Here is a 12,714-nt window from a genome sequence, read left to right on the forward strand (position 1 = left end):
TAATGAACGTACCTAAATAGATCATGGGTTTGAAAGCGTAGCTTTTTTAACAATATATTTAAAATTCAGATTATTGTGGTAAATGTTAAAACTGTTACGACGACTCAAAAGTGCTTCTGGAAGGCTATTTTATTGAATAAATAAATGTTTGTGTTAAGTTTGTTATAAACCTTATTAGAATGATATTGTTGCAACAATTTATATAGATACCTATAATTTTCATCTGAGCTTTATAAACAAATTTGTAGAAATAAGTATAAAAAGTGGTAGGTACAACCCTTCGTACCTAATTCTATATAATTGCCCTATTCAAGGGACGTTACATAATACGCATTATGCGTAACTTGATACGGAATTTCTGGTGTGTTGCGTAATAAAAACCTAAATACATGATACCCCTCGTCAACTCGTGACGTGTGCTGATAGCCAGGACACGCAATTTGGCGGCTGTGGATCGGGTGCTCGCTCGATGAATCGAAATACCATCGCCTGTGGTGCTTGGTGTAAGTTATAAGCTGTTTATTGGAGGACTTAATTGTTGATAGTTTTAGGGAAATACAGTTTTGGGAGAGATTAGAAGCATAGATTGGCACAGTTTACAGAGCAGTTTACAGTCTTGGCTCCAAAACATTACGAGAAACTGTGTGCATTTAACGTGATAATAATTTTGTGAATTATTATGTTTATTTTTTATTATTATTTGAATATTATCATTGTTACGTATTGTGTATCTAACAAAGTACAGTAATAGTCTGATTGAAAAATTATTTTTTAGGTGAGAGTCTCGACTCTACATTATTGTGTGTGTTATGTAAATATAATTACGGTACCTAATCTTGAAAAGGCTTCGTATAATGTTGCGTAGTCCACGATTTTGGGCCTGGAGATGACAATAAATTAAACTGGTTGCATTTGGATTGTATGATGATGTATGTACCTAAATTGTTATGTGAGAAATGTGGAAATTTTGTAAATTCTATAAATAAACAAACTATTGTTTCTATTGCGGATAACTACCTCTTATAACTTGGAGCGAGTTTGCAGAAAGCGTGGGTGTACAGGCGAAGAACAAATTTCGCACCAAGCCTGCGGCGTGGCTTTCGCGCGGAATATTCGATACATTTCGCTTTATTATCCGATAAATGTGTGTGTTTATTACTGCCTTTCAATACAATATACTATATAATATTTAATACAATATAGTTTTATTGCAGCCATGTTTATGCTATTACTTATTACCTACGTTTATTTTTACGTATCTTGTAAAGCAACTATATAATGTAATATTAAATAACTTTGGCTATTAGTTCAGGATACATCGCCCATTTTTGCAAGTGACTACTATCAAGCTAATTTTCCGTTTGTAGCTTTATTTTGATGAGACGCCCAATAATTTCGTGTACGAAAGTCTCGATTGTGGTAGCTAACAGAGATAACAAGGATAAAAATTTTTGATTTGATGGTTCTCAAATATTTATTACTAACTGAATTTTTTTTTGTTCAATCTCAAGATAATTACCTAAATTATTCGAAAAAATATTTGTCCTACAAAATCTATGGTTGGTTCAAAGAGTCCCCCTTTCCAAATTGTATCGATAACGAGGTCATCATAAATGATTACTAACAAGCTGATTTTTTTGTTTTCACTTAGTTAATGTTTATATAATTCAACAGACATATTGTCCTACAAATTGCGTAATAAATATTTGAGAACCATCAAATCAAAAAATTTTATCCTTGTTATCTCTGTTAGCTACCACAATCGAGAGTTTCGTACACGAAATTATTCGGTGTCTCATCAAAATAAAGCTACAAACGGAAAATCAGCTTGATAGTAGTCACTTGCAAAAATGGGCGATGTATCCTGAACTACCTATATAGAGTACGTAGTTAAAACTTTATAAATATTTACTATTCAAATACCTACTAGGTACATAGATACTTCAATCAATGAATTGGTAAACTTAATTAACTTTAAATTAAAATTAATATCTCCGTGTCATGTCAATGATAGCTATCGAACTAGGTAAATTACTAAATTATAAATAATAAAGTGGTTGACGCACTACGCTATGTAACTATGATCTAAGGGTATGACTCAATTCTCTGAGGGCTACGGGATCCGTCAGTTTAAATTCTAATGAGGATATATTGCTAGGTGCCATGTAGGTTGTGATTGCAATACGTTTAGTTGTGATAAACGGTTCCTCACGTGTTTGTTTGCTACGTTTTATATCCGAGTTTATAACCAGAGTAGAGTCAACAAGAATGAATATATCTACACTAATATTATCTATAAAGAGGAAAACTTTGTTTGTTTGTTTGATTGTAATGAATAGGCTCATAAACTACTGGACCGATTTTAAAAATTCTTTCACCATTCGAAAGCTACATTATCCACGAGTAATACCTATATTATCACGCTAAGGCCAACAGGAGCGGAGCCACGCGGGTGAAACCGCGTGGCACAGGTAGTAGAAAATAAATTGTTCTGTTTTACATAACCTACCTCGAATTAATGTGTGATATGGGTAGGTAGGTACATTAACGAATATTTATGAATTAATTTTGATTCAAGGAACGGTTTGTGAAAGAAGAAAATTATATAGGTAAATAATGTTCAGAATTATTTCATGAGAATAATTTGCATGCTACGCGCACGCTATTTTCACGAAATTGAAAGAAAAGAAAGATTCGACAAGTCCAAATAAACCATTAACTCGCACGCAACAGGCTCAATCCAATAAAAAAGTTAAAATGAAATCGAGGAATTTAGACAACAAAAAGCATTTGGTGCTTAAAGTGAAAAATACACGCAAGCTCTACATTGCTTCTTACAAATTACAGACATTCATCAACACTTACTACGTCTCAAAGGATACCGCGAAATGTCTATGTGAAATTGAAAAAAAAAAATCTCTATACGCACGTAGCGAGCTTAACTGGCGTAGGGTTTATGGTTCTCACTTTATTTCACTCTACGTCACGCTGTAAATCAAGAAAATAATTTATTATCTGCATGAAACGTGCGTATGTTTTACGTTCCCGGGTCGTGTTTGGTTTCCCTCTCTTATTTTGAATTCAATTAACGGTGTGAGTGTACCTAAGGGTTGAAAACAATTTGAGGTGCATTATTTATATGTGAAAGCAGCTCAAAGCTTAAAAGATTTCGTGTCTGAATAAAATTCTTCAAATAGATTTATTATATCTACGCAGATTTATTTTACTTTTGATACGAGTGAAAAAAAAACTAGAGAAAAAAACTAAACATTTTCGCGCATCAATTCCGATACAGATTATAAAAAATAAAGCGTGCATAATTTGCAAGCTGGAAAATATGACATTAAAAAGTATAGAGTTGACATTTTCAAGTGTGGTGCGCTTTCATCTAAACCCGTATACAATGTGGCCGCCCCAGCAAGCCATTTAAATTGTCTTTTGATGTACATGACCTAATTTCAACATTTTATGCATTTTTTCTCCGTTTCCCGCGTTATGAGATCAGGCGCTACGGACACCTACTTTCTTTATTGTTCCCTACTTTTTATCTTTTTTATTGTAGTGACAACACTTTGGTGACGGCTATTCTTCGTTTAATATTAAAATATTAAAGTCTAAACTTGGACAATGCCTAAATATTTAAACTTTCTTTTATAAATTTAAGCTTTTGTAAGCGATTATTTATTAATTTACGAATATTGTGGATATTTAATACGTGCCTTTAGGTAGATAATTTTGGTGGGTCTAACGAATATTTACCTACAGACAAATTGTTGTCAGGTTACTGTTTTCTTCATTAGCGATTAACTATTCTTAAATTATCGATTAAAGCGTCAAAAAGAATCCACATTGTAGCAATATTAGTTTTTAATACTCTCGCCTAAACTACTCGACTAATGTTCATAATTTCAATTAATAAGCTACCTATATTACACTATATGATCAAAAACAAAACACCTTCGCATTCCTAACAGGATTGTTTTGGCTAAAGCTCACACCTACATGATCTATTTTAAAAATAAACAATGCTCTTCATCCAACCTTTTTCCATACAACCAGCTATTTTGATCTTGTCATGGCAGGGGTCCACAATAGCATTGGATTAACAAAGATTAAGTGCGGGTTTCTGGATGTTTCCAAACGCGGGCCTAACCACATAATATACACGATTTTCCACGTCTTTATGGTTATGGCTACTATTTATAGAAGGAAGTACAAGTCAAAAGTGACTAGGATATTTTAACCGCGCTTTTAAATGTCGAAACGTATATTCCTAACATTAGATGTAATTTTGTTTTAAGTTTTAGAAACCTTTAAATATACCTAGATTTTTATTTGAGTTTGTTTGTACACATAATATTATACATTGTATTACTTTATAATATGTATACCTTTAGCTCTATTTCATTAAAAATGTTGTAATACTTTAGTAATTGAAATAAATACAAGCGATGCCTTTAAGCTGAAGCTCTATACATTTTCATACTTATAAGCGTGAATAATTTTAAATATATATAACTATCATATCTACACATAAAATCACTTTATTTATTTAACATATCTAATACATGAAAAACTTTCAATATCCCTAATATCAATACAATCATAGACATAATCATTGATTAGCCAATCCCGGTCAAAATGGTCGACCTTTTCGCCAGTAACATTAATTCGAGCAATGACTATCCCATAGTAAACAAAGGCGTTAGTACAATACTGTTATTATCAAACTAGCTTTGGGTAACAGCTTCCTGACTCCAAAACAACAGTATTCCTACCTCTAATTACTGCCAATTGTATAAACAGGGCTGCCAACTTTCCGACATCCGGCTTTTTGTCACTAATTTGACATCATGACGTGCTTATATTTATTGCAAGTGAATTGTTGTTAGAATAATAGCGACTTCGATGCCCTGATAGGAAAAATATTTTTTTTCTTATCTTTTTGATGATTTAATCATAGTGTTATAATCCTTTTGTGAACGAAAAGGAATTGTTAGACTCTATAGTTTTGTTATGAACATTAAAAGTAATAAATTTCAGTATAAATGATGTAAAAAAAAATATGATCAGATTAAAAAGTAAATTTACAATAAAGCCTACGTAATTACATTGCAACTTCGTTTTCTTTTTGATGTAACTAAAAATACTATTGTTGTTTAATAGAGGAACTGGTCCCTCGTGAACTGGTTGTAATAAATTAAATAACAAATAGTTTAATAAAATTATTGAAAGGTAGCAACCCTATACAGTGTATATAATTTATAAGCAGTTCTTTATCCGTGATCACACACCGAAACTGCTGTTCTGTTGTGAATGTGTGAATATTTAATGTGTTTTAAGTACATATTTTGAATGTAACAACACTAAAACATTTACTTTATACTTTGTATGAAAACAAAAATACTTTTGCACACAGCTTTACCTACCCCGCCTCGTGATGGATTTTTTCTACTCCTTAAAATCTGAATGCTATTAAACTAATTATTAACAATAAACACGTTTATTTTTTTATATACCTACGCAAATTAAAAAAAAAAATGCGGATGTATAAGGTATAGAAAATATTGAAAACGAAATTAAAATGTTGAGATCAGTATAATAAGTAGGTATATTATTTTTATAAGCATAAATACGTATGTATATGCAAATGTTTATAATCTACAACGAGAATCGATTATGAATAGATAGGTAAAAATGGTGTAAGAATTTTCTTACATGCTTACTGAATAAAATATCTTTCCAGTCTACACGTGTTTCGCCAAATTTAAAACAGGCTTCCGAAAACATGAGTTATTTAGTTAATAAGTCGAATATAATACGGCGTTAATAATTACACATTCCTTACCCGGAATTACTTGATTACAATCTAAGAACGTCTAGGTAAATAGTCCAGGTTGAGTGAGGTTAAACTTAAACGAGTAAGTATTTAGGTTAGGTTACAATTAGGGCCTACGGTCTAAAATTACACGGCCCTTGATAAAATCTATGACACAACTGGGTAATCATGTAACGTCATACAGACAATATGGAGCTATTTGAGCGTGCTTCCTTCTGGTATTTTTATACGTGAATACTTAGATAGGTATGTTATATTGCTGTTTATATTTACATGTTTGTCTTTGAATGAATGAAAAACACTTTATTGTACACCTTATAGACATTTTACAAACTTAAAAATATAATGTAACAATGTACAGCAGCGGCCTTATCGCTGGCAGCGATCTCTACCAGGCAACCCAGAAAAGACGAGGAAAATACTTAGCTTTAATAGACATAATAGATTTTGTTACTTGAAAAGGTACAAAAACCCAATGAGAGTTTATTGAGAAAAAATCCTTCAATTAAATATTTATACAATACAAACTGACAAATATCATATTTTTTTTTAAATATATTTGTTTATTAGCTACTTTTAGTATATCTACAGAAGCTACCATTTTGCATCCACAGTTAAGTCAAGATTTATATCCATTAAAAAGGTTTATTTAAAAGAATTTAAATTTACCTTTTGTGCGCAAGAAGATAATGGAATATTTCAGCGTTTATAATTTATCTTGTCTAATCTTCAAAGAAATGGCGAAGAAAGCCGAGACTGTATAATTTGCTACACTAAAAATACATTATATTTTTTGTTCATTTAAAGTAAACATTTTGAACTTATTCTTTTTAAGTTTTTCCAGATTTATGAGATTGTGTTTTTAAAAAATACCTGAAGAACTTTTATGTAATAAAAAAAAAGACGTGTGGCACTCGGGGACTGCTGCGGCTATTGCATAGCATGCCTTCGAGCCACACCTCCGTGCCCGTCGGAGTGGGGAGCGTGAGGTTTTTCGTTACGCAACTTCTGGATTCGGTCCCCGTGCTCAAGGCCCGCGAGAGAAGCTATGCAATAGCTTAATAAAAATTATAGGATATATAATTTTACGTGTTTAAGGTGTGTTCTTTGGGCTTCATTATCACTATTATACATAATATTTTATTCCTCTAGGATCGTATCGAAATATAACATGTCCATTTATGTAAACAAATGTACACAAAGTCGCGTTTGTAATATTAATAAAGGAATAATTTATAGATTCCCCCGGGCAAGAAGGTAATTAATGTCCTAACATTGTAACATTATAGGTTTTATTCCCAGCTTAAACAAAAAAGTCAGACAGCTTAATGAGAGCTTATACAAGCTATCAATAAAACATGTGAAAAGGTGTTTACCCTTTCGCAGTTTTTACAAGGCAAGGGATATTTGATAAATTAATTTTGTTATTTTAACAATGTATAAAGATAATAAGTTCCCGTTCTCGTGGAATTTTCGGGATAAAACTTATCCAATGTGTTAATCCAAGTTACGTTCTATATGTGTGCTAAATTGCATTGTAATTGGTTCAGTAGTATTTGCGTGAAAGTGTAATAAAAATACATACATCCATTCTCACAAACTTTCGCATTTATAATATTAGTAGGACGCTATTTACATACCTATATGTATATTAAATACGCTATGCTAGTCATTGATCTTGATGACACTATATCCCTGTTTGGAGCTAAATTTCACAGTCTGTAAGCAGCTTAATAAGCAAGGTTACATGCTTTGTGTACATACAGTCATACAGTCTCGAGCCGAGTGGTAGTGGTCAGTATGGTGGTGACTAGTGGTCCGTAGTTTTAGTGTAGTGAAACGATTGGAATGTGGTAATTTTGTTTTTTTTATTTAGATCGTATTTGGCCTTAATTAAATGGAGATTTGGAGGATTTAATTTCGAAAATCGTGAAGTATAATTTATTAGTTTGCTAAATACTCTTTTTAATTAGTTATATATTTGAGAAATGGTTGTGATTTCGTAGAATAGTAGGTTTCGCAGAATTCGTAGAAATTTCGATCAATTTTGGTACAAAGTTTTAAAGTAAAGTTTGATTGATTAGTTTAATATATTACATTTATTGGAATAGTATATTGATTGAGTTATAATCAATGAACCCGTGTGGTATTTAATCTTAATAATTATTATGTTAGAAAAAGTCAACTTGTATTTGTTATGTTTGCTCTACCAAGATACTAATACCTACCATCATAAATAAAACGTCCTGTCTATTTATCATTAACTAGCTGTGCCGCGCGTTTTCACCCCCATGGCTCCACCCCTGTTGGCCTTAGCGTGATAATATTATATAGCCTATATTACTCGTGGATAATGTAGCTTTCGAATGGTGAAAGAATTTTTTTAATCGGTCCAATAGTTTATGAGCCTATTCATTACAATCAATCAAACAAACAAACAAAGTTTTCCTCTTTATAATATTATAGTGTAGATGTCACATTACGAATATTACATTCCAAATACAATTACCTACATAATAGGGTCAGTAATAGCAAAAACAATGCAATTAACCATGATTACTTAGTCCCATTATGTCGCGACATTAATATCCTAATTTATTGGAGCATTACAGTTAGCTTCTACTGTGGACAGTTTCAAGTTACCGAGGAAATAATCGATATTCTTTTATAGTGCTATAAATGACTGGTGATAGTTTGATGTAGTTTTACTTTTATATTATGCTTATACAATACATAGAGAGACAAATTAGGTGTAAAATATTTATTGAACTCAATCAACGTGACAGTGTACATAATAAATTTCCTGAGCTAAAAATAACATATAAAATATGCAGCTAAATATACCTATAACAATATTTTGAAATGACTATCATATTCCTACCTGTGTAAAAAAACAACATCCATTTTATATAAGCGTATTTATTACAATTTCAGATATCATCATGCTGTTTGTGATCACTCTCCTGTCTACAATACCGTTTATTTTAAGCGAGATATGCACAACATGTGTCCGAAGCAACTTCTCGTGTTACAATATCACCTATCTCTTCGACATACAAGCGCCGTTCAGGGATCGCGTCGTTATCCACAAATTAGGCATATTACGCTCAACAAACACGCTGTTCTACAGTTTCGAACCTAACATCAACGATGAAGAGTACTATAAAGTCGGTTTCATCAATTTGGACGATCCCGTTAACAGCACGGTTATTTCTGGCGGGAAATTCATCATGAATTTTGGAACGTTTGACGTTGATCAAGAAAATGGACTCGTCTATCTCGGAGGCAGTGATGGTATTTACGTCTTAGATACCAAGTCATATAAAGTGGCGCCGTACAGCTCCCGCGGCGATAGCGTACTTAGCTTGTTTTATAAGGGCCACGTATACTTTGTTAGGAACGGCGAATACAGAATCGTTAAGAAGAAAGGAGATAACTTTGATGTAATTGTCGAACACATGCCGGTGAAGAACTTTGTTGTTAATAAAGACTATGTTACTGTGTTCGTCAGTATGTATGGATTGTTTGCGAGTAAAAACGATGAAACGGTGTGGCTGTCGAAAAATTCTTATTTTAGAGGATTGGCTATTAATTTAGACGATGAAATATATGCTTGGTGGTTAGATGGTATTTATAAGGTTACTATAGATAGAAACCTAGCTGATTCCAAAGTGGAAAAAGTGATTGAATTGGAAGATATAGATGCACTTACTTTCGATAATGATAACAATTTTATGTTCACATCAGGGAGAAGTCTGTATAAATTATTAGATGTAAATATGACGTTGTGTGACGATGGTACTTCAAACAAGAAAAACATTACTAGATGGTAAATTGTAGAAATATTCCCGATGTTGAAAAAGACAATAGAAATCATAATAGCGTAACTAATTATATTAAAGGATAATCCCGTTATTTTGAGGAAAGACATAACCGTTAAATTTCCTGCTTGAAGACATTGATATTCATTTATTTGTCCTCGCTCTTGGTCCTAATGGCTTAATTGTGTTGATGTGTTTATGTGGAGATCATCTATTTTAACTAGTCGGTAAGGGCTAATTTACTTTGAACGTGTGACTGTGTCATGTAGATACGGCTAGCAAAATAATATGAGAGGCGTTATTCAGGGAATTGATTAAGGATATAATTTTGAATTTGTGCAATTGTAAAGTTGTAAAAGATTGTATTAACTATACAATGAACTTTGGAATCCTGGGAAATACTCAAAATATTAACGAATTTTTTAATAAAATTAGTTTGAAGCCCATTACGCAGTATATAATTATAGCTAGTTAATTATCGCATTTGTTATTTTATATAATACTAGTTCTCCGCCCGCGGCTTCGCCCGCGTTTTCAAAGAAAAACCTACATAATTCCCGTTACTGTGGGATTTCCAGTTACCCTCTACATGTGTGCTAAATTTCATTGTAATCGGTTCAGTAGTATTTGCGTGAAAGAGTAACAAACATACACATACACAAACATCCATCCCCACAAACTTTCGCATTTATAATATTAGCAGGATTCCGGTTACATGTAGTACTTTTAGATGAAATAAATTTGTAAAAATTTCAGAACGATGACAATTATCTAATAATTAAGCCAGAATGTGTGAAATAGAAAGTAGCAACACGAATAAACGGTACAAGGGAAATGAACCCATACTGGGTCATTTAATAATGAACTAAATGAATATTAATTATAATATGATTATATCCCTTATAACATAAATCTATTAAAATTGTATGATTTGATTAGTTTAACAATGTTAATATAATTTTAAGTGTATAATTTAAATCAGTATTTGTTAATAAATAAATGAATAATTTTTTGTTTCATTTTCTTACTCTGTTGGTAAATATTTAGGCGGTCATGGACTAGATAATTCATTTTACAGGTATTTTATAATATACTAGCTGCTCTCTGCGGTTTCACCCACGTGGCTCCGCTTCTCGATAAATGGGTTATCCAACACCGAAAAAATTTTTCAAATCGAACCAGTACCATTCTTGAGATTAGCGCGTTCAAACAAACTCTTTACCTTTATAATATTAATATACATTTGTTTCTGGCACATTGTCTTTGGCCACAGTATACATACTACTACTACATATTAGCTAAACGCTACTTTGGCCCAATAGCGTTGGCTTACTGATAAGCGCAGTTATGATAAATTAACTACGTCGTAGAGAGATGATGTTTTTTACATGAAAACAAAAAGTATATACAAAACAAAACAGATTTCATTCAACTCAGTAACTTAGTAACAAGTTAAATATTTACCTATATGAATGTCGTACCTTCATACCGCATCAACAAATATTGCAAAGTAGGTACAGAAGGTACAAAGCAAGGTATTAAAATGAAATGGCTCTTAAACCAAGTGGTCATTTGGAAACATCAAACAGTATTTACCCTCTTATTTGGGTTCGATTCCCACAAAAGAGGTTTTACATTTCATCGGTTTTTTGAAACGTTTAAAAGGAGCTCGATATATATGTTAATGTTATATAAATATTCTTTAGAGTTTATGTATTTGATGAAGTTATGATTTTTAACGTTATTGCTTAACGTATAATATTTGTATTTTGTGATTATTGATGGCTTTATGTTTATAATCTATTAGCTTTCCGGTCGCGGCTTCGCCCGCGTTTTCAAAGAACAATCCGCATAGTTCCCGTTCCCCTGGTATATTTGGGATTAACCTATCCTATGTGTTAATCCAAGTTACCCTCAATATGTCTGCTAAACTTCATTGTCAATCGGTTTAGTATTATTTGCGTGAAAGAGTAACACACATACACAACACATCCATCCTCACAAACTTTCGCATTTATAATATCTATAATAAGTAGGATAGGATAATTTTGTACAAAATTAATTGTGCTATATAAGAGAGAAACACTTTATTAAAAATGTAACTTCCTGTTTTTTATATCGGTATTTTAAACGTTATTAAAGGCGTATTACTTTTTTGATGATAATAGATTAATCTGATGTAGCCAACAAAGTGCTTCATACAGCATTATATTACCGAAATGAAAGCAGTATAAAAAATATCTAAGTAAATGTGTAGAAAACTCTGTAATTATACATTTTTCTTAAAAACTGAAACATGGCTGGGACTCCAGATGGCTCATCATAAACAAGCTAATCTCGTTAAAACCTAAACGGCCTAACGTAAAGTAGAAGATTCAAAACATACGAGAAAATTCATCTCTTGAGTCCATAAAAATATTTATCCATCAATTCTTGAGTTACGCAAAGATGAGTGAGGGAGAGAAAAGAGGTGTTCGCTTTTGGGACGGACTTCGAACATTTTTATAATATAATAGGGGTGAATTTTTGAAAATATACGTTGCGTTATTTTGCGGGAATGGCACGAGAGCCTTCATCACTAAAAGTTCGTCATGATGTAGATCGCTGAAAGCTTTGGGGAGCGTTCCGGGTGAAACCGGGTGTCTTCGCCTGTATGTCACATTAAAATATATATCATTTTGGTCGCCTTTTAACTGATTTCGCCTCTCTATCACATTCTCGAAGGTTTTAAATTGTGTTGCATGGAGCGTTGATGTCTCACTGATTTCATTTTGTAAATGTGCCTAATTAAGCACATTATTGTGTAATTACACAAGTGGACTATTTTATTACGGTAAATAAGACTCGTGTATGTAACCTGAATACCAATACATTGTGAAAAAGACAAAGAAAAATAACACATTAATAATCCATACTAATATTATAAATGCGAAAGTAACTCTGTCTGTCTGTCTGTTACTCAATCACGCCTAAACTACTGAAGCAATTTGCATGAAATTTGGTATGGAGATATTTTGATACCCGAGAAAGGACATAGGCTACATTTTATTGCGA

At 32.2% G+C, this 12,714-nt stretch overlaps 1 protein-coding gene across 1 annotated transcript; it reads left to right on the top strand.

Moving 5' to 3' along the window:
* Positions 1–7,565: 7,565 nt before the first annotated feature.
* Positions 7,566–10,493, top strand: LOC123701289 (ommochrome-binding protein-like). Its single transcript, XM_045648711.1, has 2 exons — positions 7,566–7,692; positions 8,774–10,493. The coding sequence occupies exon 2, from the start codon at positions 8,782–8,784 to the stop codon at positions 9,670–9,672; it is 891 nt and encodes a 296-aa protein (XP_045504667.1). The 5' UTR covers positions 7,566–7,692; positions 8,774–8,781; the 3' UTR covers positions 9,673–10,493.
* Positions 10,494–12,714: the final 2,221 nt, after the last annotated feature.

Source organism: Colias croceus, chromosome 21 (genome assembly GCF_905220415.1).
Source record: "Colias croceus chromosome 21, ilColCroc2.1".
NCBI lineage: Eukaryota > Metazoa > Arthropoda > Insecta > Lepidoptera > Pieridae > Colias > Colias croceus.

What these genes read in the sequence shown, in the direction of transcription:
- LOC123701289 (XM_045648711.1), top strand. Translation starts at nt 8,782, where the DNA reads ATGCTGTTTGTGATCACTCTCCTGTCTACAATACCGTTTATTTTAAGC.